This window comes from Bacillus rossius, chromosome 12, assembly GCF_032445375.1.
Source record: "Bacillus rossius redtenbacheri isolate Brsri chromosome 12, Brsri_v3, whole genome shotgun sequence".
Taxonomy (NCBI): domain Eukaryota; kingdom Metazoa; phylum Arthropoda; class Insecta; order Phasmatodea; family Bacillidae; genus Bacillus; species Bacillus rossius.
The window spans coordinates 31,439,618-31,467,573 of record NC_086339.1 but is presented as its reverse complement, the minus strand read 5'-3'; the positions used below and the strand labels follow the sequence as shown (position 1 = coordinate 31,467,573).

Below are 27,956 nucleotides of genomic sequence, written 5' to 3'. Positions count from 1 at the left end.
GGCAAGGGCGTTAAGCGCAATGGCATGTTGGCGAGGGTGCTCTACACGCACTGGCTAGCATGCTATGTCCCTCTGCACGCACTGGCCTGCATTCTCGGTTCCTCTGCTAACACTGGCATGTTTGAATGCATGTGAGGGCACTCTGCATTCACTGGCATGCATCATGCATGAGCACAGGTACATGAGGGGGATACAGTATGCTGCTCATACACTGAGAAGGAATTATTGAGTGGCCTAAGTTAGGGAGAGAATTGATGTGAAACATATGCTAGGATGGTTTTTCTCAGCTTCTAACAATATATGGTTCTTTCCAATAACATAGTAGGTTTTACATACACTACAACGGGAACTAAGGTTACAAGTAAATATATAAACATGTAACAGCACCCTGCTGCATATTAACGCATATTTCTACCACACAGTGAAGTGCTTACATATATATCTTTGGCCATTTAAGGATAATAATTTTTATAATGTAACTTAAACAGTACACACAATAATATTTCTATCTCAGTAGGATTTAAATAACGTTGATGTAGGTTCAAATGTTGTGTAGTTGAGTCACAACATATTATTTAAAGATGTTATTTAAAAGTGTACAATTTTTTTGAAGGTTACATTTTTTGACTGATTATGGTTTTGTTTTACAGGTTTTTGCAGCACTTCATTACAACACCATAATTATTTTTGAATGCATACAACTTCCTCACCATACACATCTATATACTATCTGTTTTTATTCATATTTTAAATCTTTGTGTATACAAAACAATATTTGTTTTTAGTTGTGAGAAAAATTTATCCACAATAATTTGTAAGTATTAATTTAATTGTACCTCATTTCTATTCAGGTTAAGAGGACATTGCTAACAGAAATATTTGAAACTAAAATTAATTAGTAATATTCTAAATTGTTTCACCATATGAATGTTATTACAGTGTGCCTTATAATACAGTATTTTTTTAATTCATGCTCGATGTTTAAACTTCCTTCATGTGAACTACTGTATGTTCCTAAAAAACTGTTTATTTTAATAAAATCTATTAGTGGAAAAATTATTTCTTCTTCTTCATAAATGTGCACTAAAGGTTTTCATTTTCTTACTTGATTGTAACTGGAAGGAATGTGTAATATTCCAGTTCCAATGAATGAGCTAGTACAATTTCTACCCATTATAGAAATTATATACATATATGTAATCGGCTAGGTTTCCACATAATACATCTTCCTGGCTATTGAAAATACATGATGCAACTGAAAAACAGCTACAAACTATAGCTATAGCATAGGTTATTTTTATAAGTCATAATACACAACACACAGTCCCAACATGCTTAACGAATACGTGAAACTGATGGAAGAGCTTAAAACATAACTAGTTTTAAGTGAAAAATATTTAATATGGAAAAATAATTAAACAGTAACTGGAACTTAATACATGCAGTCATACATTTGACTACCCATCCATTGAAATTTTACTTCCTAAAGGTTTCACAACTTTAAAGAAGACAATTCACATACATTATTAATGTGCCTGCTCCACATAAACAGGAAATTATTAAGAAAGTTAGTGGAAGAAATTGATGTGTTCCAACCCTTCTGGCATGTACTCAAGACTTGATTCATCTTTGTGGGATGTGTTGTAACCTTTCCCATAACCTGTAACATATATTTAAATGTGATAATGAAGCACAGGAACCTAGAACAATTGTAGACAGCTGTTAAAAAAAAAACTTTTGCATGTAACTAGCTATGTTTCCTAATTAAAATCTTACCCTACATCAGCCTTCACCTAACAAGAATACACATTTGCTATATTAGTGTTATTTACAACATATGATTACCTCATTAAAACAAAACTACTCTATGAAATATAACCCTCTAGTATTTTCACATTTATTAACTTTGTAAGTACAATTTTCAAGTTCTAATCTGTTGCATAAATACTAAAAAGCATTGCCAGCTAACATGAGATTTCAATCCTACATCACATGAGAATGGGTACACTGCTCCACTATGTACCCAGATTGCAACAGTCCGACACCAAGGTGATATGAGATATTCCTGCAACTGCCCAAATAGCTGTTTGGTGGTACATCTCGCTAACAGGCTCAGGTTTGTCAAGTTTCTCCCAGTGAATAGAATTAATGATGTACGAGAAACAAAAATTGCTGCATCATTTATAAAAATGTTCCTTCTCAGCAAATTCACCTATTTTGTTTACCTGATAAAAAAAAAATTGACAGTGAAAAGAAAGAACAAAGAAGAAACTTTACAACATGCAACAAAAAATAGCATGTAGGAAAAACTGGCGGAAGGATCTTCATTAGTCTAAATGAACAAGCAGATATCAAAAATAATATAAATAACTCAGCCATGGAACAAGACTACAATGAAACAGGGAATGAGAAACTTTTAGACCAAATTGAACACATTGTACATACTATTTCCAACTGCAGCCCACAAAAGATAGGTGTAGATTAAGTAAGGTTTTGAATTCTCTGCTTCATCATATGTATTTCTAAATGATGATCATCCACAAATTCACCAGCATCAAAGCTGCTAATGAGCTCATGTATCCTGATTGGCCAGACTATTCTCCAGTCAATGATACCCACAGGGACCAATCACGACTTGGCTGTGAATGGCCCTACATAAATACTGCGTCTGAACACCTGAGTGTAGGCCCAATGCACCAGCTCGCGACAAAAGTACTAAATTAATAAAAGTTACTGAATAAAACATATTTATATTTACAGGCGTACATCTTGCTTCCCTTTCTTAGCTTAGTTTAGGCTGGCTGGCAGCCTGGCGGGAAACAACTAGTGCCAAACAAACAAATGCGAACAGCAATGTCCAAGTGCCCATCCCCCGCATGGGAGAGACTGTCCAACTATTCTTCCAGATCCATCCTTCTGTTTCCCGCAACCAACCTGCATACATAATGCAAGATTTTTGCACCCCGCATGAAAGAACCCAAGATTTTCCCTGTGTCTATGCAGGTTTGACCTGGGCCCAACTTGTCTAGTTTTAGTCTAGAATACTCAGTGAAGGGAGTTAGTCATGGCGCTAATCGCAGCCACGACTGGCCAATCCCCTCCTAGCACATGATGCATGCTACCTCTCCCGCATGGCTTAAACCCAGCTTGAGTAGAGCATATAGACTTTGGCCTGAGACGCACTTAATAGTCTCTCCCTAACCAAGACCCCTCCCAAACACACTTAGTTATTAGTTAAGTTAGGAAAAAAAAATCCATGCTTTCAGTTGCCAACCACCCTCGAAGATGCACACTTGCATGGATTCAACCAAAGCCAAGAAGTAGTCAGTCACAACTTTTGTCACTGTTCCTCCTTTAACATATCAAAATGCCTCAAGCTATTACATAATTTATATTTAACACAAATTCATGCTTGGGCATAACAGAGTAGCTGTAGCTATACGACTCAATTATACTAAAACATCTTATTATAATAGTTAACAAAGGTTAAAATATTATGCAGAATGTTTTCAGCCGATGGATTCAACAAATTTGTTTGGGGGTGAACCAGTGCCGACGTTCTGTGAAAAAAATTTTGCTGTGCCGCACCCTCTTTTGCTGAATACTCGCACATCATTGTGTAGTTTAGGGAATGGTGATGTGTATGATATTTAGAGATGTTAATATTCTGGAAAAGTGTTTTTGAGAAAATTTATCTGTAATTTGAGAATTAATACCAGATCCTTGCTGAGTTCTTTTGTGTTCCACATTCCTCCCAAACGAGGAATCGATTACGTATCAGGTCCAACACTGAATCGCGACTCTTCCGACAATAGAATGAATCTCCGTTCAGCCTGCCCCTATCCACAGTTTCTACTGGTTGTAGGTGCTCTGTTGCTAGTGGGACACACCCCATGGACCTACGTGCACAGAGTCCATCAGCATGAAGACGAATACTGACAGTCTGAGATGACACCCTGCTTCCTGTTGCTGTCGGCAAGGCGTGTTGCAGTATGTCGCATTCTGCCTCCTGTTCCCACAAGCTGTCAAAAGATGCTACTATAACTCATTCTGCTGCTGAGAACTAGGCCTGTGCAAATACCTGTAAAAACTTCTGGAAAATTAGACATATAATACGTAAGTGAAAGGGTTGGTTAAGTTATGTCGGCTACAATAATTATGTGGAAAATGTTTAAGACATTTAAATTATGAAATAAAAAATTGTGTTTTTAATTATGCAGGTAATCACTTAACCTAATCAACCAACCTACCCATTTGCCTTATTTTCCACAACCTGCTACTCTATATGTTGATCCAAAAAAAGTTCACAAACTGCAAAATACCATTAAATCCATTCAAGCAATTTCACAAAAAAGGTGAATTGTCTTTTAAAATGCTGTATTCCCAAATTAGTGATTAAATGAGCTCATATTTACGTTTTTCAACCCTAATTATTCACAAGTTTTATGTTGTTAACGGCAGCCAGATAAATTGTATTTTAGTTCAGCCATATTATAAACACAATTTCTGCTAATTTAATCTGAAATCTTTAACAATTATTAGGTTTTTAAATTTTTTTTTTTGAGTAGCAACGTCTGTTTTATCATAGATTCATACAGCAAATAAGCTGCTACTGTATCACATTGGTGTTAGATCAATTGTGCATATTGATTTATATGCCGTTGAAACTATGATGTTTACTACTTTTAATGCCATCGCAATGGCATGTCCATGTTTTGTGGTTTTATAGTCCATGGTTGACGTTTATTTTTTTTTCCCCACTTCTGGTGGATGTGGCATAATGAATACAAATAATTATTTTGTTTTCGAGTTTAAAATGACAAAAATGCAATGTTTTCAATTGTTCATGCGATTTTTCCCTTGCTGTTTAGCGAGACAGCTGCGGAAAAAAATAAAACTTTGAATACTTGTATGTTTAAAACGTAGCTTATTGTTCAAGTTTTTGATTATGATGTCCCAGTAAACACACAAATGATTTAATCTCCAACAGTGAACATTGGTGTATGATAAACTCACGAGGTATGCTATGTTAAAATATTCGTAAGTAAATGAATATTTGTTATTTTGAAGTGTTAATATTTGAGGTCAAATCAAATACAAATGGTTTATTATTCGTATTCACCAAAATTCAAATATTTACATAGGCCTACTGAAATACATCTTGCCTGATTACCTAATTACTATATGTTGACCTGTGTATATTGGTAAAAAAAAGTGTTAATTTCCCCGAAAAATATATGGCTGAATTTTAAGAAGTGTAACAGAAGAAGTATAAATTAGTATGGCAAGAAAATTTAAATCTCATTTTAACCGAAGAAACCATTGAAAAGCCAATAGTAAGAAAACTGTAAATGATACCACGGTTTAGATTCAGAGCGTAACTTTAGAACATTGTTTCAGAAATACCAACGTAATGTGCATTAACCACATGAATTTATGAACATATGCATGTACATGCGTTGCATACCCGTTACGGTAGTGGTATTTAATCCACGCCGTTATGCTTATAGAAGACGTTCAGCTTCATTTATATTCTACTTTTTGTTACAGGCAGTTTTTTCTTATCAACAGTAAAAAGCACAATTTGAAGAGTAACAAACCAAAGAGGCACAATTTTAAAAGGAATTTTTTAAAAAATGATCTATCAATTTTATTCACTAGGACAAACTTGTCACACGCAAGTACCATCATTGAGGTATTTGAGGGGGTTGAAATTAGTCCCAAAAATATCTCACTCATCTTTCCCAGGTGTCGGACAGTTGCCATCTGGGTACCCATTAACTACTTTGTGTAGAATTTATACAACATTTTTACTTTGAAGCTTGAAATTCTATCCTGCAGCTAGAATGTATTGTACATTATGTAGAGGCAATCATCTCTGTAGTCTATATTCCATTCATATTTCTTATAGACAAATTAGATATTTTATTCTGCTTTATAAAGAGTTCACTTGCAACAAATGGAAAGAAATGTATAATTTTTAAATTATTTGAAAAAATCATTTAAATCATTTGTTCTTTGCACCGATAAAAGTGTACTGTATGGATGTACTGAACAGAGATACAAAAGTGTTAAGAATGGTCTAGTCAAAAAATCAATTTTCAAAATCCCATGTACTTTTTGTTGAGTCCTTGAAAAGTGTAAATAACAAAGGGCTTCAGAGTGTAGTAAGCAGGCAGTTAAACACAGATAGTGGTCAGCTCACCCAGGTCCTTCATCAGCCGAGTGGGAGCGTTTCGGAGATGGAGCGGGACGGAGGGCAGAGCCCCCCGGTGCTGGGACACAGACTCCTTGGCCTTCAGCAGGGCGTGGTACACTTCCACCGACTTCTCGGCCCTGCGCAACGGTAACACACGAGGGCTAGGACGCGAAGCTCGTCCGAATCTCGCATGCGGCAGGAAGAGAGTTCAAACAGAATTCCTTCACCTTGCCAAGTACACAGCGCACTGAGCCAAGAGGACATCACACTCCGGCATTCCCAGAAGTTGGCATCCCTGCATTGCGGAAACAGCCATGGTCACTGCCATTGGGTCAGCCAGACCTGAAACCACATTTTACTTTAAATGTATTGAATGTAAAAATAGCGATGGGTCGAATCCAAATTTTTTTAATTCAAATCCCAAAGTACCTCGAATATACCCCTCAAATCCAAATCCAGATCTGAAGGGTCAAAAATAAAATAATATACAATAAATTAAAAATATTAACTATGGTTTTGAAACATTCAAACCTTTAAATGTTTGTTTCACAAACTAAGTTTCCAATATTAATATATATTATATTTTATTTATATACTGAATATTAAAAGTACAATATTTTGGGGAATGGTAAGAGAATAGATATGAAGGAAAAAATTAAATTAGTAAACTTCAGAGGTTGTCAGTATTCAGTTTTTTAATTCACTTTGTTTCCTCTAATATTTTTCTTAGAATCTTTTTCCTCAAATATTGAATTCTTCAAATACTATGGATTTAAATATTTAATGGTATTTGAGGATTTGATTGCCCCATCCCTATGTAGAAAGCATGAAACCAAAAAACACAACACATAGCATACCTGTTTAATACATACAGGATTTAATAAAAATTAAAAAAGCAATTCCCAATTTAAAATGTTAACAGAAACAATTTTTGAATCGGAAAATGGTGAGCAGATTTCTTATGGCTGTTTTAGATAGTAACAAATTTTACAACTACTATTTTGTCTCATTTTTGTTTCTTATTAACTTTTCCAGTGTAACATTATTCTCAGACTTTTTTTGTAGACCTCAACATTCAGGTGACCATTAAATAATTTTCACAACAATCCTAGCAAAATTTTCGTTGATCTCACTGTGAACGATGGCCTGATCCTGTTATAACCGCATGCGCGTAGAGCAAAGTTCAGCATGATTGCTCCACCACTGGTTCAGCGCTACAACATAACTCTAAATAACATCTGCACCAACACTCAAAACATTTGGAAAACATAACATGTGGTTTTAAAAGGATGGTAACCTTGCTTACACCACAAAAAGATCCACTGAAGTTTTGGAAGAACTGTTTTAATTGCTCAACTTATATCTCAGTTTGTGAATTTTTTTTCATTGATGCCTTTCAGCAACTAAAATATTCATGAAGCATTAACAAAAAGAAGGCAATTATGTCTGTCACAAGATATTGAAGTGATTACGCTATGGCTTACAGCGAAGAGAAACTTCACAACCTGATTGTGAACTAGCATTATGAAGGCCACTATTGAATACATTCGATAAACTCCTACATTACAATTGTAGTATAGATTTTAATAGATTAAAAAGGTGCTTTTTATGTTAAACTTTAATATTCGAGATGTTCGTTGTATTGACAGGGTAGAGCATTTTACCAAACCATCGCTAATAACGAGATGAAAGCTAGCTTTGAAAAACTTACTGAACCGATGATTTCAACTCACCTATATCCTCGCTCGCCGCTCTCACCAGCCTCCTAGCTATGAATATAGGGTCCTCCCCCCCTTCGAGCATGCGTGTCAGCCAGTAGAGCGCAGCATTGTCGTCCGACGCTCTTATGGACTTGTGCATGGCCGATATGATGTTGTAGTGCTCCTCCCCTTTCTTGTCGTACAGCAGGTGTGAACGCTGCAATCAGAGAACACATTACCTATTTAACAAACACTCAACACTCATCCAGGTAGTTGACGACTTTAAACAAAGCTGAATTATTTCTTTGCAATTACGAAGTAAGCCTCTTTCTCTCGAGTAATATGAGAAATGTAGTACAGTTTATATTGCATATTAACATCTTAAGTAATCATAAAGAAAAAAAAATTCTGAAAAAACTGAGTATGTACCTGCCAGGAATCTGCCCCGGATCGTGTCGGCAGGAGGCAAATTGATCTGACTACTCAGCCTTCTCCAAATAGCAAACCCATGAATGCCCTTCAGGTATCACATGTGGGACTGGATCCTAAGAGTCTCAACTGTGCATAACCGCCATCCTCGACTAGTGTCTACACACCGTGTTGAGCCATCAAGACCTTCCCCAACAAGGACAGACAGGAAGGACAGATTGGGAAAGACCTACAACCTTCAAAAAGATTGTTGATAAAGGCTCTTTCAGGGCTTCCACCACTGCAGTTCGTGCTCCAGACCAACTCAGTGCTCACAAATTACTGTAATGATCTGCCTACTTTTATCGTTAACTTAAATTTTGAATTTTTTTTCAGTCTTATTTGTAAGAATAAGATATTTTTCTAATATACCACAATCAATATTTCAATTTATTGAAATAAATAATATTGGGCATTCCTTACAAAAACATTTCATACAATTACTTACAGTACGAAAAAAATTAAAAAAACAAGAAATCGAAAACTTCAGCTAAAAAGTGTTTTAAATAAACTATACCTCAAAAACAGTCCATCTTGACACTTATTTAACATTTTGCTATTCATTATTTAGATTAACACAATTGCTGCTAATGGTGCTTGGATACTGATATTCATTTCTAATTCTAACTCGAAGGTACAATTTTGGGCCGGCACTAGCTTTTCAAATTAACAATATTCCGCATAAAAATAAATAAATTGTATTACATGGTTCTCCACATCCAGAATCATGCAATACAAGTTAAACTAGTAAGTGAAGTCTACTGTCATTTTCTGACCCACCAATTGACCATGACACCCTCTGATGAACTGGTTCCTCCATCAACTCCCCCGGCGTAAGCCACACACGGTGGTTGGACACGCATCACTGTTCCAGCCTCACTGATGCAGAACTTTGGTCACTTAATATTCAGCTGTGCAACCAGTTAATGTCTAAGCTTTCCTTAAACGTTGTCCATTTGTAAGTTGCCCCGGCAATTAGAGACAGAATTTGTGAGTTGCCCCGGCAATAAGAAGATAATTTGTGAGTTGCGCCGGCAATAAGAGACAGAATTTGTGAGTTGCCCCGGCAATAAGAAGACAATTTGTGTGTTGCCCCGGCAATAAGAGACAGATTTTGTGAGTTTCCCTGGCAATAAGAGACAGAATTTGTGAGTTGCCCCGGCAATAAGAGACAGAATTTGTGAGTTGCCCTGGCAATAAGAGACAGAATTTGTGAGTTGCCCCAGCAATAAGAGACAGAATTTGTGAGTTTCCCCCGCAATAAGAAGACAGAATTTGTGAGTTGCCCCGGCAATAAGAGACAGAATTTGTGAGTTGCCCTGGCAATAAGAGACAGAATTTGTGAGTTGCCCCGGCAATAAGAGACAGAATTTGTGAGTTGCCCTGGCAATAAGAGACAGAATTTGTGAGTTGCCCCAGCAATAAGAGACAGAATTTGTGAGTTGCCCCCGCAATAAGAAGACAGAATTTGTGAGTTGCCCCGGCAATAAGAGACAGAAGGTAGAGGTCTCTAAGCTCCTGGTGGGGAGCGCCGCCAACTTGAGAAGGAACGAACTGAATCGGCCATGCACAAACGGTTTGACAGTCCATGACTGGATCAAGGCCTCGGGTCAGTCGGGGCTTTACAGTGGCGTTCAGCAGACACGCACAAGAATGAAGTTCCCCTCGCAGGGAGTGCTTTGTAGTTCAGGCGGACAGACAGGCAAGACGCACTGGCCACAACAGGGGTATGGAACCCTAAGAAAAAGTACATCCTCGGTACAATCACGAGTTTAGTGAACTATGAACTGCCTAGGTACCTCACTCTGTGCTCAAAAATTTATAAAGACTAATTCTGAGATTCGATCATCTCTAACCTCACAAGTCCAGCATCCTCCTAATATGAATGTAATAATATTAGACACCTAGGTCACAATGAGCACAAGTAACGACTCTCAGCGCTGTCCAGAGCAACTAAGGGCTCGGAGGCAAATAATTATGTTGTTCCCTCTCCCAAATACTAAATGTACACTTTTTGAAATTCCACAATTAAAAAAAAAAATCTAAAGACTAAACGTAACCATGACCATAATTGTAAACATTAGGAACCAATTGTATTTTTTGTCCAACTATCAGGGTAACCACACAAATTAAAAAATATTTTTAAACTTACACCAAGCCCCAGTGCCCACATCACGGCCCTAATAAGGATCTGCACACAATTTACTCAGGATCATGCAGAGCTATTAAAAGACACATAGCCTACAACAGTGTTTTGAAGCCTTTCTCTTATATTATTAAAAGGGCTATGTTTAAATAACATAAAAATTATAACTGGGTAAACTACTAGTAAATCAATGAATGAATTAATTAATGAACAAACTAATTGACATTCAGGTCATAATGCCAGGTATAATGGTCAGCTAGAGTAGCAGTGGAATTAATTGTTTACAGCTCATTGTAATGTTCAATGCCTGTTTCCCACTTGAGAAAAATCCACATACTTCCCTTCCCCCCGTCCCAAAAATCAAACCTGATTCGCCCTAGTGGGAGGTGGATGATCTGACCACTCAAACATCACAGTAGGAAAAAAAAAATTAATTACAATAGTAGGTGATATCAACAAGCACTTTTACCTTGATTCCGTCTTTGATATCATCGAGAGAAATACGAGCAACAGAAGACACATCAATATCCTTGGACTGTAACGCTAGCTGGAGACTGTTCAGTGCTATTCTGGCATCTCCATCACATATTTCAGCCAACCACTGCACAGTCTCTTCATCAACCACCACCCTACAACAACCCATGACCCATGCTGTCACCGCACGCCATCTTTTAAACACAACCGAATAAAATTTTCACACTATTTTAAAATCCACGTGAAAAACAGAACATAAGCCTCCTTGTGCTACCCACGGGAAAACACAAAATTCAAATGCTGGCTTAAAATTATGCCTTTTTTCCAGGTTAATGGCAGTACTGATTGTGAAGGAAAGTAACGTGAGAAAAAACAATCCTACACATAATGCACATTCTAAGCACTCAATGATAACAACTGATTTCCTCACGCTGGCAACTACAAATGTCAAGTCACACCAGACCATCCACAGTGACTTCAGAAAGTGTGCAAAACCAAATTGTACAAACTGAGCCAAAAATGCATTACTTTATTTTATATCATAATATTCCTGCTTTTTGCTGCGAGAGTTACTGAGGGATGGTTCACGAACTATAACTAATTTGGACCTCCCTTGTCTGGATATCCAGATAATATTTAAAAAACTAAAAAAGTAAGATTTACTCATTTTCGTAGGTTAAACTTAGGTCTACATATACAGTAATATTAAAACTTAAATTTAGTTGCAGAATTTGTATTGATTGAAATAAACATTGATTTTTATAGTTTTAACCATCTAAATCTTGCATTACATGCATTTTAAGGCAAATTCCGTTTCATTCGGACTTTTGATGATCTGGACAGGGTGCACTTACATCTAGTCCAGATTAGCGGGATTCTACTGTAACTCTAACACCCCCCACGTACGAGGTAGGACTTGAACCTACGACCTCAAGAGTCTGGAGTCAGGAATACAGATTCCAAGACAGCCATAGCCGGTAAGTGTAATGCAAAATCTGTACTGCCAGTAGGGAACTGAAAGTTTTTAGAAAGCCAAGATGGCAGTGGCTAGTTCCTTCTCAGAAACACCATTTATATACATGTTATAAATTAGAATAAGCTGATAAAATTCTTAAATATTATCAAATAATTAGTACGTATTCAAAAGAAAAAATGTTCGAGCAAATGCAGTAAATCCAAAAAATTTTCACCGACAATTCTGAGGTTCTGTTACTGTTCCCTAACTTATCTTGTACTTAAGGGGCCTGCCTAGTCAGGGGTGTACTTGTGTTAGTGAAGCAGGGTAATAAGTGCTATGCTCGCTGGTGCTTCTAGCACAGTATGTACTGCCTCAAGCGCAAGGCTCTGAACAAGAGCGCAGATCTTCTTGTCGTGCATGGGGACATGATACCTGAGAGGTAAGCCCAACTTAATATGGCACAGAAATTAAAAATAAAGGTGTAATTGTAAGTCTCGAGTGCTTTCAATAATCTCCTCCCTGTCAGTTGGCCACACTGTAGTAGCACAAATTTTGCTTAATGAATCTTAAAAATATTATTTTTATTAACTGAAGACAATCTATGGCACAGACCTTATAACACAATTTTTACGTATTACCCCCCCCCCCCCCCCCCACTAATTCTGGATCTATATTTCACATAGTAATTAGCCGCACCTGGGTAATTTGTTGTCCTGGCAACCGTTCACGTCTGGCGTGAGCACAGCGCCGCCAACAGCCACCACCGCTCGCTGGAGGATCGTGACCAGGTTCTCGGTCCTCAGCTTCTCCAGCACGATGACCTTGCACCTGCTGAGCAAGGCCGAGTTCAGGCTGAAGGACGGGTTCTCGGTGGTGGCTCCGATGAGAACTATGGTGCCGTCTTCGACGTGCGGTAGGAATATGTCCTGCACGAGACACACACACACACACACACACACGTGCTTAGGCCTGGTTCACAAATCACGCAAGAATGCAAGATGTTCAGCAAACACGTTTCGGAGAACTGATTCATAAAATACGCAAGGCGCGATAACGCAACACAAGTATTGTTCAGTTTCCAACTTTCTTGCGCTTTGGCTTTGCGTTGTTAACGACCATACTTGATGAGGAATGATCTGAAAACTTTAAGAGATGCAGGATTTAATGTTCCTTTTATTAAATATATCATGTTTACACACAAATTCTTTGTTTTCATGATAAATATGAAATATCACAATACCCCAGGGTATCAATATTGTTTCTACTAATATACAATTTCAAGTTATTGGGTTGGTGATGTCATGTCTTGAGACTTGCGTTGGTTGCATGATGCGCTCTTGTATCCCTCGTGTATTTTATAAACCCAGCCTTATCTAGTAACGTACTTAACTGTATTTGCACCTCAGAGTATGCAGTATAGGAAAATACAAATTGGGTTATTGCATGTTCACTGTATTATTTTTATTTTGGTTAATTCTTACGGATATTTCACCACATACCTTTTGTTGTTAATTTATGCATCACATATATTTTACACATTATCTGCTATTCTTAATAACTCAGGCCATTAGTTTTCATAATTTTAATTTTAGTCTCACTAATCACTTCATAGTCACTCACTTGAAGTTTTTTACTGTGTTCCCACAAATGAGTAATGCATAACTAGAGACTTGAACAATATTTTTTTTTTGTTTCTCAAAAATGGGTTTTATTTTTCTCAAAAATTGTTAAATTTAAAAAAAAAATTTGTTAAGAAATTTTTTCTGATCAACTATTTTCTAAAATTACAACAAAATCTACTTATATAAACACCATTCTTCAATTTTGTAATGATTTTAGTTTTTAAGAAACTTTACTTTAGACCTACTTTAGGTCAGTAATTTTATTCTAGTTTACTTAAATAAAAATTTCATCCCATTTATTAACAATGTCTTTAAAAGGGGAGCAAATAGAAAATTTTCTTAAGTTATTACCTGTGTTCTATTTTCGATAGGCGTCTGCAGAGCTCACATTACTTATTAGTTTCTTTGAGTTTATTGACACAAAGAAATTGGAAAATTTCATTAGATACAGCTCCAGATAAATAATTCCAAAATTTTTAAAATACAAGTCTTATTGCTAGAATGTATATGTTTGTTCAACTTATTTCAACAGTGTAGCCAAAAATTAGCTGTGATGTTTTCCCCATTCATATATTACTGTCAAAAAAATTACACTGAACTTATATTTTTAATTTAATTGTTTGGAAAATCCAGTATTGTGGCTATCAGCGCAACAAATGCTCACCAATGCTTTAATATACTGGTCTCTATAATTACAATGCATTTTTGACTTATGTTTTAGTTCCCAATTTCTCTAATATATATATATATATATATATATATATATATATATATATATATATATATATAAAATACAATGAAGTTATTCACCGTCAAGCAGTAAATATAATTAGGATGCACAAATCTCAAGTTAAACCTAAAATATAGAAAAAGTGCATAATAAGAATTTTAAAGTTGGCAATATGAAATGATTAAGAGAAAAAACTTGCTTCATATAAAAATTTGCTTGTGATTTGTTTTATTAAAAAAACAATATAATTATGTGCAAATTAAATTTGATACTACTAGTTGTAGCAAGGTTCAAGCCATGCTAACTGCTATTATTTTTGTAGCAGCAAACCACGGTCTGATTACCATCTTTGCCTTGCTGGGTGGATCTTTAGGTTTCACCAGTTTATTAGAAATGAACAAAAACAAGGTGTGATTCCGTCTGAAATATAATTACTCCATACTGAGGAAACTTATAACAGATACAAGAAAATATTAACGTACAATATTAATTACATTCTTAAACAGCTCTTAGGTATATTCAAAAAAATTATTGGCCGGCCGTACATGGAACTATCAAAAGTTTCATTTACTAAAAATACATAAACCAATAAATAAAAAAAAAATACAAATATGTTTAAACGATCCCAGTGTATATACTTAAAGTCCAGAAATTATGTTTATCTAATTAACTGCATCTGATGACGTAATTTAAAGAAAGTTAAGAAAAGGGTCAAAAGATACAGAAGCACCGGAGGTCGGGGCTTCGTTTCAGAGATCACGCGGGTACATGATGCCAGGGCGCTTGTGTCCTGTTGTGGAAGGGAGATGAAAATGCCAATTCGGCGTCCGGCTCTCGGACCCTGTCAGACAGGGGAGTTGGCTTCTATTTACAGATGCATCGCCAGCCAGGAACTGGATCCCGCGAATACGCGGCTGGGCGCGTTCGTCTTCATCATTTCCAAAAAAAATTAAAAGAAAAATAACTATTACATTTTGTACTACGCAGACGGACTAAACTACTTGAAAAAGATTATAGGGATAGCATCCCTTATTTATGCGACTACATAGTCGGTTGCGGCCGGATGGAAGTCTTGCAGTGTCTCGTCGACTCGCCGATAATCGCGAAATGGTCCGTCTGCAGTCGCGACGCGAAGTGTCTCGCGAAGAACCGTGTCTCGTAATTAAAAGTAAATCTTGAATCAAAAGTGGAGGGAAGGGGGCTGGGAGTCCGGACCGTAAGATCCCGAAGTTCCCCGAGTGGGCATCATAAAAAAACTCTGACTGATGTCTCGAAGTTGGTAGCACTGGCCGACTTTAGCGCTACCTGTTGAGGGGTGTCTGAGATAAAAAAGAATCGACTCGCCCAAGGCGTCTGCTTAAACCAAGGGTTACAGTTAAAGGGACAGTCAGGTGCTACACTCTGGCGGCCTACAGGGTAAGTTGGCTGGGCGGTTAGCGAGTTTGCCACTAGGTGTCGCGGGGTGGTCCATCTTGGCACACACATTTTTTATGCAAGGCGTCCTTGGAGACGGTCGCTGTCTGCTGGGGTTTCTGACCTGTCATTGGCCTTAGGCGAATTCTTAGAACTGAGAGAGGAGGGGGGTGAGTAAAAGTGCAACGACGCTGAGAATGAGCGTCCATGACGTGCTTTTCGAGGAGAGAACCTAATACGTATTCGTGACAGTAAAGGCTATGGTCAGCACGTCTCTGAGAAATGGTAACAGCTCGTCCAGAGCTGCTGTAGGCGGTTTTAGTCATGAATTGAAGTAACGTTACAGGCCTGGGACGTGCCTGTAAGCGAGGGAAATTTTAAACTGGCTGCCAGCAAAGTATTAGATCTGCAAAATATCAGATACGTCTCTGGGAAAGGTGCTTCAGACTACTGGCACAAAGTTTAACTTAGGGGAGTACAACAGACTAACAAAGTGTAAATCGCCCTTTAGTAACCAAATTATAGAGCAAAAGAAAATTTCCAAAAATAAATTAAAAATTATAGTAAAATTTAAAAAAAGTGCCAAAATTCCTAATTTCCGGCACATAGTCAATTATCGTGCATTTTTTTTCATTTCTCCCCTTACCTTTGCGAAAAATATCATAAACATACTGAACTACCGATTCAAAAATAAAAATCTTTCCACATAGCAGAAAAATAATAGCAGCTACATAAATCAATTTACACCCAATTTTCTATTACAATTGATGAAATTATTAAATTTAATTAAAATTCATTACGAAGAAATTTTTTTTATTGTATACACATACTGGTTGTAGGAAACAGTGCTTTGAGGTTCGTGGGAGCGCATCAGCCTCCCACCCCGTGGCTCAGCAGACAGACGATCGCTCCTGTGTCTAACCCTGCATGCTGCCTCTGAGATTGGTGGGTTTCAAGGGGTGAGGGTAAAAGCCAGTACAACTGGCAACGCTGTCACCCAAACAGGTCTGCATCCAGCAAGGGTGGCCTAGGAAGGGGGGAGGCTTTTAAACACAGGCTTGTCCCAGGAGACTGGAACGATACACCCTCCCCGTCTGAAAGCTTCCTCACAACTACCCACGAGGGAGAAAGTCTAATTGCAGAGACAGAGACACGTTTTTGAAGTGTTTTGAGCCCACCCGCTCGGTAGGAGCTTTCACAATATATTACTAACATAGCTATATTGATCATGAGAAGTAATGCATAAGCTGTTATCAGGCAAAAAAAACCAGTAAAAATTAATTCACTTTATTTTGGTAACCACATATTTTGTGGTATGGCATCTCTCTCCTACAAATTTGGATAGAACATGATTTTTAATTACAAAAAAAGCATTAAGTGTTTCTCACACAGTTTAAAATTCGTTGTCAAGTAGTTAAATTAACACTATAAACCAAACACTTTAAATTTGAACCTCCCGTCTGAGTTTTTTTTTGCTAGTAGTAATGGGCCCGCCCAACAGAGTGTGTCACATGTAACATGGTTTGTTTCCACTGTAAGAGTCGCACTTCTACATCTTCCTCCTTGTTCTATGCAACTGACTGCTTCCTACGGCCCACCCAGCCTATATACAGACAAGCTATATTGTTGGGGATGTCGCGTTTGACACCCTCTACCATAATATACCAACAAAATTACAATTGGAGAAAGTGGCAATTTTTTTAGGGGTGAACCATTCCCTTAAGTGACAGTAATGACAAAAAGAATTAAATTACTGACACGGAGTGTGAGGTTAAGCCGTAATACATACACCACAGGACTGGATAATACAAATAAATACGGTCAAACCTCTCTGAAACGACCCCTCAAGATTCCCAGGAATAGGGTCTTAATAGAGGGGGGGTCGTAATAGATGTTTTCCAAAATTTTCAGTTGATTTCACCCCCCCCCCCCCCTTCAACCAAACCGCTACTCGCTAAGAAACCAGCCGTACAATGGCAGGATGCTGTCACTCACAATGCTAGGCGGCTTTGCTTTAAACCCACTTCAACCTTCATGACAAGTTCGTCGCCCTACAGGCTACCTCTAAAGAAAATATGTCAAAATACAGTTTATTTTTACTGGTTAGTTTACATGTACGTTTTCTGCTTGCCGTAGTTAAATACACTAGAACCCCGATGTCACTAACCCCGGATTTAACGAAGCAGTGATTTTACGAATACATTCTCGGGAACAGTCAAAAAATTGGACATTTTGACCAAAATGTGAAAATCAGAAAAAAAATAAAAACAAAACGAAATGAAAGATCATTAAAATATGTTAATTTTATCACACAGCATATTTTTGTGTCGGCTTTAATACTTCCAATAATGTTCATGTAAGAATAACAAAAAAATAATGGGACATTTCCTTCAAAAATATGGCAGCAGTAGGTTCTGCAACGCGAGTGGGCGCACACGAAGCTCGCCCCGCTGGCTGGCGGCAGCGGCTTCATGATGCATAAGCTCACCCCTCCCTCCCCTCTGTAACATTCTTCAAGGCTAGCTCATCCCTCCCAGACACACAAACCATCTAGTGTCCTCCCTTATAACACCCCAACTTCGCTCTCCTTTGAAAAACCTTCAGTGAGAAAATGCCCATTTCACCCTCCCTTCTCCCGTAAAATTGGGCTATTATGAATGGGGTACTAAAGTGGTGAGGGAGGGGTAAGATCGTTGTAAATATTTTCGGACCCCTCCCTCCACACCAAACACGCCCAAAAAAGTATGTCAAAATATGTCACTTTTCACACCAAGTTCGAGTTGTCATCTCTGGCAAGGAATTTACAAGCTTTCAAACTTAAATATAAATGTATTTTAATAGCAAGGGTCCTATGAAAAGGAATATACCGAATAAAATCAAGCTGCTGTCACCAAAGCAAGCATAAAAGGCCCAAAGCGTGGTCGCTTCGTTATTGCTCGCGCGAGAGGCGAGACGTGGAATGTTAGAAGAAAGATAAATAAGGGGGAGACAGAAGGCAGCCAGTGTGTTTCCTGCGTGGGGAATAAGTGGCGTAGCCTTTTTTTTATGCCGGGTGAAGCGATCTTTTTCTGTCAACCCACGGGAAAAGATAATTGCTTGAGCTGTCCAAATAAACATCGCTGCGGCAGTTAAAACATGTCGAGGCGGGCGTGCATCCAGTCGGTCGCTGTGTATATCTACTCGAAAAACATAACATCTCAATTCATAACAAGATTCCTTATAACCTACACGTATTGCCGGATGTTTTCAGCCTGATCCACACAAATTCTTTAGCCACGTTTTAAATGAAAACAACTGGCGGGCCAGTGTTGTGCCCTGTTTTGCGGACACATAAAGCTTTTATCAATTTGCTGACAGTTTTAATATATTTTTACTCTCCTCGTTAAAATGAAACAGATAACGTGATTGTTAACAAGTACAAGCAGCATCCGAGATCGGCCGCAGGGCATGGTACGGGGAGAGGGTGAGCAAGGGCGAGCGAGCGGTCGACTACCATGTTCACACGCTGCGGCCGGAGGGTTTTTCCTGCATTTAAGGGATGTGGAATGGGGGTTCTTAAGCGCTGACAGCGGTCGAAAGGAAGTGGTATCTATTTTTAGATATGCACTGCCTCAGCAGTACAGCACTCTGTAAGAGTGCTACTCACCACAAGAAACTTATTTTCTGTCCGATTTTCTTCCGATTTTCGGCAATTTTTTCACGGTTCCTCGAAATCAGGTTGTAATAGAGAGGTGGTCGCAATAGATGGGGTCGCAACAAAAAGGTTTTACTGTAGCAATTTACGAACCTTGGTATGGCTCAACCACTTAGACTAAATTTCCCCAGTGAAAACATATTACATGTTTTTTAAAAACAAATGAGTGATCAGTATGTAAATGTTTTAATAATTTAATTTTTTAATTAAAAAATTTATTTTGTCAGTATATTCACCCGCAAGCAAAAATATTATTTTCAATATTTTCCAACAAAGTTTATTAAAGTACCTAACTCTTTCTTTGTGGATTTAAAATACTGAAAAACTTGTAACAGAGATATAATTTTTTTTATTAATACAAAATCCTCTTTAAAGGGTAATCAACTAGGTATTACGCTACTTAAAAGAGAAAATAAAGTTTTGTAAAACATTTAAAAACCCTAATTTATTTTCATAATAATAAAAAAACTGTCCCCTGAAGAGCTAAACAAACATTCCCAGAGCATTATATATGGTGGCAGCTCTGGCGGATCCACTGGCAAACCCCCCTCCCCCCTCCCGCGGTGGAACTCTGAATAATTATATTCACGCCCAATTTATTAACACAGTTTACCAATCTTACTAAAGTATTATTCTACTGCAGTGTTACAGATAACAGGACTTTTTGAAACACACATAAAATGTACTAAATATTTTAATCCTAAATGTAAAAAATAATATCAGAAAATTTAATTTGAACATCCCTTAACCATCATTCTGGATCTGCCCTTGGGTGTCAGACACAAAAGATTCTTTGTAGGGTTTATAGAGATAAAAAATGTACAAAATCCTTTTCAATCAAACAGAGGTGCAAGATTTTTAAATTCTGAATTTCTCTTCCTCAAATTAGTATTTTTGTTTACAATTTTTCCTCAAATATAAAATTGTTTGATTACTAAAGATTTAATGATGTTATAGGATTTGATTGGCCCATTACAAACTAAGAGAGAATAGCATGGTTTTTTTTTTTTTTTTTTCACGCTAGTTTAAAAAAGTATTTTAACTCAAGATGCTTCACATCACATGCTGGAATCCCACACAAGCTGGACAAGAAAGTGATTCACTGACCTGCTGCAGTTTGTTGAAGCGATGGATCTCGTCCATGAACAGCACAGTACGTCTCTTGAAGTTCACTTCGTTCTTCGCAACTTTGACAGCTTCTTTGATGTCGTTCACGCCGGACATGGTCGCAGACAGCTTCACGAACCTCAGTCCCTGGCCGCCATTGCGGCATTTTTTTGCCAGGATGTGGGCCAGAGTCGTCTGAGACACATGGAAGTTAATTAATACATTAGCTTCGGTCAGAGGACATGAGGGTTATTCGTAACTAATTCAAATGACAATTAAGAGGCCCGTCTACCTGGGCACACATACAGTGCGCAGTGCTTCAGAAGAAACCATGCAATTTTAAAATTCTGCTAAAGATATCCTAGTGGTGTTTGCTCATCAAAAGCATTTAAGAATATGCTGAGGACAGACGACTAGTTCCGTTTTCAACTGGTATTTTGAGAAGAATGAAAAAGGCTGAAACATGTACTTTCAGAATAATTCTTAGGCATGAAACATCCGGTAGAAATTATTGAAAGCACTCAAGACTTACATTACACCTTTATTTTTATTTCTGTGCCATATTACTGAAACTATATTTATTAGGAGAGTGAAAAGGACTAAAACGAGTGTTTTCAGAAAACTTTTTAAACATAAAACACCCATTACAGGTTCTTCAAAGCACTCGTGGGCCTTGCATTACACCTGTAACTTCATTTCTCCATCACATAATGTTATGGTTACCGCTCAAAATGTCAGTAACATCGACAGGAATGTTTAAAAATCTGGTTACGCAAAAACTTCTTGTTTTTGTCACCGAGCAACAGATTAAAGTTTTAGCGATACATGTGCTACATTCATTTTCCGTGGCTTCTCACAGAAAGTTGAAGAATATTTGAGCAATATATAAGTACTGATTTGAGTACTGTACACAGATTTCTCTGGAATAAAAGTATAAATAACACAAAAAAAATTCATATGGAAACTACTTTCTCGCTGATTTATTTCTTAATGTTCTAAAGAAATGCATGAGATATTGTTATCATTTTATACGCTAAGTAATTATAAAAATGAAATTGAGCTACAAATATTGTGTCTAAATATACTTACCTGTAGCATCTCTTCTACCAACAAGTCAACTAGGCTATATTTAGAAATATGTTTTGAAACTGACTTTTAAGCTTTACCTTTACCTGTAATGGGTTTGTGGGAATTGATGAAACACTGTAAAACTGAATACCTCGATTGACGATGAAGCGACAAAGTCCTGCAGATGTGTTAAGCCAATAGGCAGTGTATAACAGACGCTTGACAGACGAACTCTCTTGTAGCGGTTTGAACTGCGCGCGCCGCATCGGCCTCCGGCACTCCGCTCCCCTCCTCCTCCCCCCTTCTTTTCCCCCCTCCTCCCCCCTTCTTTTCCCCCCTCCTAGTGGTTGTTCTATGTCTACTCGTTCAACCCCCCCTCCTTGATTGGCGCATGCGCGCACTGCAGCACGATGTTATAAATTGAGCTGCAACCATGTCAGGAGCCTCTTTCTTGCTTCTGGTTTTAGTCAGGCTCGGTTGTCAGCAGTAGCTGATCTGTTGTAATCTACTAGCATGTAGTCCGTTAGGTTCAGTTTGAACTACGTGGGTGTGCGACCTCAGGGGAAAATGTAAGTTGGTTTGAGTTGTGTGTGAGGCGGTGGCCCTTACCTTAATGTAGAGTCATTTATTCTTGAATTGGTTTGTCTAAATTCCTTTTCGGCCGCCCCCTTGAAAATTGTTTAGTTTGAATTAATGCATTAACGTAACTTCACTGTCAACTTCGTTTTTATTGGTAACTGTCTCCCCCTGAGACGCCGTCGCACGTATTTGATTATTTCTTAATAATGTAACGTCTTTCTTTAATTGTAACTGCACTTCGCAGTAGTTTTGTAAAACATAAATAATGTAACTTCTTTCTTTAAATGTTTAATTGTAACTGCACCTTGCAGTAGTTTGTAAAACGTAAAATGTCTGAATTTAACTGCATACTTGGCACTGCTTTTGCTTCGCGTCAACTGTGCGTTGTATGATGGGATCGCTTACGGTGTAGCCGGCTTACCTTCGAAGCTTGTTGTAAACAAGCCCGTTTTGTCTAAAATCATTGTTTTTTGATTTTTGTATTTAGCCTTGCCTAAATTGTATTCACTTTACCTCATCAGTAACCTAATGTTATGATTTGATGTTTGAATAAAATGTCTGTGTACCTGATACCATTTACCTTGCATACCTAATCTGCTCCATTCACGTAAACCCCAGTCCATGCCAGGTTCTGGCCTCCCATCCCAATGCTCCTAAGCTAGATAGGCTTTACACTCTCGCACGTACCTTCCCGCAACCCGGTGGGCCCCACAGGATCATGCTGGGAATGTCCTGCCTCTCCAGCAGCGAGCGCAGGATGGTGTCGCGGCCGAGGACGTGACTCTGGCCCACGTAGTCCCCGAAGTCGGAGGGTCGCATCTGCTCGGCCAGCGGCACAGACAGGTCCACGAGCCGGCTCGGCAACTGCGGGGCTCCCCCGTCGCTGCTCCCCTGCATCTGCACATTCCAGAGAACCACACCATCAGCAAAAAAAAAAAAAAAAACCACAAAGCCCTACAGTTTCTCCGACAGCACAACAAAAAAAAAATTAAGCATTACATTATGTATTACTTCTTTATACCTTTCTACACCAAACACCATGGATGTTGTTAGAGAGGCAGGGATGGCACTAAAGGATGATGGTTCAGTTTCATGGTTTTTTTTATGCATGAGTTAACTCTGATGGGACAAAAATTACAAGTCTATGGCTAATATTTAGGTATATATTTACTAGCTAATACGCAGCATGTGTTTCTATGCTTTCAATTTTTTTAATATTTTTTTTTGAAGTAGGTACACATATACAAAACATCTCTTTCTATATATCTAAATGTCCCTCTATTTAACTCACTATATTTCTCTATATATACAAAAATATATCTACATAGGTCTATCTCTCTCTCTCTCTCTCTCTCTCTCTCTCTCTCTCTCTCTCTCTCTCTATATATATATATATATATATATATATATATATATATATATATATATATATATATCACTATGTATCTATGTTTCTAAATATATCTCAATATATCTCCCTATCTATATCTCTCTACATCTCTCAATATGTCTATATACATCCCTCACTCTCCCTACATATCTCACACTATATCTCTATGTATCTCTATCTAAGTCTCTATCGTCCCATCGCTCTCTTTATCTTTACAAAACAGAAGACAAATTTTTATCTATTGTTTTACTGTCACAGGTGTGACATAGGTATATAAAAACACGTATGTATTTGAATGCAATAATGTATTAAAATTTCAAAGGAATCAGTGAATAACTTTTGGAGATTTAGATTTTGAACAAACAGTTACATTTTTATTCATATAGATATCTGTTCCATGGATTCTACAAGGAGATGTAGAACATGTCATGATGTACAATGTTTCAATGTTTTATATATATATATAAATGTAAAATACTATATATATGCACATGCATTGCTATTTACATACATTTAAAAAAAAATTACAAACATATTAAGTAGGTAATCCTTAAAATACAGTACACTACATTTCACAAATTTTATTATACAGTATATTAATGATAATTGTACATGTTAGTTTTAGGTACCTAGGTAACTATTTTTATTAAAAAAAATTATCACTTTATACAATAAATGTAGCAGTTACTATAACATACAATGTCAGATCAACGGAACAACAGTTCTATTTCTCTACTTTCTATCAAATTAAAGAATTCCTTCAGAAAGTATGAAGTTAGTTTTATAAGAATGATTTACTTTCTTTTTTTTTTCAATTCTAGTAAACTTTTTGTATTTTTTATTCTGTAGGATATTAAATTGTAGAGTTTAATACTCATATAATTAAGTCCATTTTTGAATTGAATGGTGTTATATTCTTCTATTCTCAATTTTAGAGCATTTTTAGTGTTAAACATGTTACACAAACTATACATATATACCTACAATTTTTTTTTTTTTATTTATTTATGAATAAATAAAAGGGTTCTTAAATTGTATTCATTTATGGCAGTCAGGAATTTAATTTTTTTTAATTTTGGTTTACAGTGACACAATTTTTTTTATAATTTTTTAATATGCAAATAGATTTTTTTGTAATTTTACAATTTTTTCAACTCCTACTGCATTACACAAATGAAAACCTTACAAGTAATGCGATCTGTGCAGATCGCGTTTACAATTTGCCCATGTTTACATTTAAAGTATTTTAACTCTTTTTAAATTTTGTGATACAAAACTTTTTTTTTTAGGTAATAGGGACGGAGTCCCAAAAAAATATTTTCCTCGAGGCCCTTGGTTTCTCTCGACGGCCCTGCAGAGTCAACTAACATTCATGTATGACATTAAGACCAAAAAAAAAAAATGAAAATACCAGCCACAGACAGATAAAATGCAAACAAAATTAAAATTCTGGTACAGAACCGGATACCGAAGATGTATTTTCCATGGTATCATATTGTATACTATAATCCCACCCAGTTTAGTATATTTTGTGATACATTTTACATTTTAATTATTCATTTTCGAACTGATTTTAACATCCCAGGTATCATAAAGTATACATGGTTAACTTAATGTGTAACCATTGAAAACTGCATAAAAAAAAAGTGTGCAAACATTTGTAGCAAAAATTTGTGCCACAAGATGTGTTAGCGTCAAACTAATTTCAACATCCTTCTCACTGAACGCACCCTTGAAATTAAAGGATCCTTTAGCCAAGGCTGCATCAGGAAGGGCATATCCTTACTATTCAGAAACCATTGATGTTAGCTGTATCCGAATAGTGGCCTAATGGATCCCTTAGCTAAGGGATCCATAGATAGTGCATCGTAATGAACGCGCCCATCTTTGAGTTGTATCCGAATTCTCACAAGGGATGTCGATGCATCCTCTCATGCGTCCACTAATTCGAGATTTTTAGGGATGCGACTCTTGCATCCACTGATACGTCCATACATCCCTTAGCTTTGTTATTGTGAACATAACCTTTAAAGAGCGAACGTGTGATACGAGATAATTAATCAAAATGGATTTTGAACTAGAAGATAAATACGTGAAATGTAACTATGGTATTTATAATTACTTATACCATTAGAATATGTTTACATAATTCACATAAACAGTAAATTAATTTGAATTATAGGAAAAACAAGTCGAAGATTCAAATTTTCTTCCATATTTCAATTCCCAACAATAATTGAAATCATCAGAAATTTCAAACAATTTTGAATGTTCATTTTCGTTTTACTGGCCCACCTTAGATGTTATGAATATAAAATGCCAATCCACATTAGTACAATGACAAACCAACAGGTAGTGCTAGCTGCAAAACAATTCGGATATTGTACATCCTTTAGAATGTATCCTTTAAACTGTGGGTACATTTGTTTAGGGATGTAGGGACGTGAACTTAAAGGACGCATCCCTAGGTATTCGGATACAGCCGTTGTCTCTCTCTTCTTTCCCCTTTCCACCACATCTAAAGGTAGAGTTGCTGTATTTAAAAATTATAGTCTTCTTCTCCTTTAATCATTTCCCTCCCACACCAGTTTAAGGCCTTACAACCAGGGTTGTATTGTAATAGTGTTTTATTTGAATTTTTTATTTTGATATGTTACGCTCACAGCTGGGTTTTCACCTGGTGGCAAGAAATCTCCCCCCCCCCCCCCCTCCCAGGGCAATTTTAGTCTTTAACTAACCTTTACATCTCAGAATTTCCTTTTTTTTATACTAGCAAAGGGAACTTGGCTGAAGTTGGCTTTATTTCAGGGTTATTTTTCTACACCTCATTTCCCCCAACCAGCAATGTGGGCGGAGCCTTAGCGTACAATACTATCCATAAAACAAAAGGCGCTCACATTGCCGGGTGGGGAAAATGAGGGGTAGAAAAATAAGTCAGAAATAGAGCCAATTTCAGCCAAGTCAAAGGGAGGCATACAGAGTTTATTACCTCAAGTTCCTCTTCAGCAACGTGTTTCGTGGATGATGACGCAAGATCATTGCTACAGTGGTCTTTTTTCTGACGTTTCAAACGCGGGCTCACTTCCTTTAGAGATTGAGAAGCATTTATAGTTTCTGATGACAAAAATAAACATTTATTTGCATGTCCTTCAATATCCTTCGATGAATACAGTTTAAAACAAATGGGACACGGAATAAAATCCGAACCGCAACTCGACATTTCAGTATCATTCGATGAGTTCAATAATTCAGTTCAAGTTAACGGGTTGAATACCGAACCCAGAACAATTACAAACTTCGTGGACCACGATAAATCCAAAACATAACTTAAACGTTCAACGCACGCGGTAAAAATATTTCATAGGTAACCATAATTAAAAACACTGCACATTTCAATTGAATACCAGTTGTCAGAACCACGGTCATAGAGATAGTTCTGACAACATACCTTTCTTCTCCGTCCGCTAACCCATTTTTAAAATTGTGTTAAATGGTAATTTCGTATAAAAGATAAAATATATTTCTCACACCGTTTATTTTTAAATTTCGGTTTCAGTTTAGCATTTTTTATTTATTTGAGAGCTTTTTCGGGGTAAAATGCATTGAAATTGTAACACCCCTCGTGCCTCAAAATTGAATTATTTTGAATTAATTAAAAAAGTGCCTTGGAAACTTGCGGGATAAAAAAAATAAGTTAAATAAATTGATTTACCAGAGGCGACACGAGGTGGGGAACAAACAAAATTTAGGAACTTCCTGTAACAAGCAAGGAGGAAGTTGGTGGATCATTAAAATCAATAAATAAAAACTACACGATTAACTTGATCTATAGTTTCGCTGTTTTATTTGCCCTGATGAATTATCTTGTTTCCATTATTTTACATACAAAAGGTTTTAACAAGTTTCAAAGATTAAAAAAAGAAAAACGAAAAGGGGGCCGGCCCGCGATGATTTAAAACAATTTACATTCTTAGTTTGAAATATACACATTTGCATTATGAGTTTCACACCCAAAATTGGATGGATCCGATGATTACATTGATAATTAGTTCTATTCGTTCTACATGTTCTTGAGGAAAACACTGGTCGCTGGTGGGTTGGTCATCCGCTTAAGATAGTTCGTAGCTAGGTAAGGGGGAAATGTTGAATTTACATTACCACCCGGGGTCTTCAAACGATCACGTCGGGTAGTAGAAACGTTTCTTCTAATGTGACCCACGGAACAGGAGGGGGGGTGCAGCCACGAGATGGGAGCAATCAGTCTCTCCCTGTCATCGACCCTGTCTGCAAAAGTCCAAATCAAAACTGATTAGAACTTGTATACAGGCAGTCTATGGGGCAGAAAATGCCCAAAAAAAATTTAAGGAAAAAAAAAGGGGGTCGCGAATTATCACTCACCAAAACAGGG

The 27,956-nt window shown here is 37.1% G+C and overlaps 2 protein-coding genes across 2 annotated transcripts in view; one reads left to right on the top strand and one right to left on the bottom strand.

Annotated features, from left to right (window-relative positions):
• Window positions 1–1,774, top strand: part of LOC134537799 (serine/threonine-protein kinase Nek7-like) — a 66,393-nt gene extending 64,619 nt beyond the window's left edge. The window contains exon 7 of the mRNA XM_063378609.1: window positions 651–1,774. The gene's annotated coding sequence lies outside the window, so the exon portion shown is untranslated. The remainder of the gene's footprint in view (window positions 1–650) is intronic.
• LOC134537798 (ATPase WRNIP1-like) lies at window positions 1,381–26,911 on the bottom strand. The gene is made up of 9 exons (XM_063378608.1): window positions 26,538–26,911; window positions 22,846–23,055; window positions 20,512–20,706; window positions 12,642–12,871; window positions 10,983–11,142; window positions 7,933–8,116; window positions 6,427–6,541; window positions 6,206–6,336; window positions 1,381–1,660 (listed from the first exon to the last, which is right to left on the bottom strand). Exons 1-9 carry the CDS (start codon window positions 26,766–26,768, stop codon window positions 1,569–1,571), a joined length of 1,548 nt encoding a protein of 515 aa, XP_063234678.1. The 5' UTR covers window positions 26,769–26,911; the 3' UTR covers window positions 1,381–1,568.
• Between the last annotated feature and the right edge of the window lie 1,045 nt (window positions 26,912–27,956).

Coding starts and splice junctions, on each gene's coding strand:
- LOC134537798 (XM_063378608.1), bottom strand. CDS start 26,768: ATGTCGAGTTGCGGTTCGGATTTTATTCCGTGTCCCATTTGTTTTAAA. Junction 8,117..10,982: donor ATATCAAAGACGGAATCAAG/GTAAAAGTGCTT, acceptor CTCTGATTGCAG/CGTTCACACCTGCTGTACGA. Junction 1,661..6,205: donor TCGGCTGATGAAGGACCTGG/GTGAGCTGACCA, acceptor TATATGTTACAG/GTTATGGGAAAGGTTACAAC.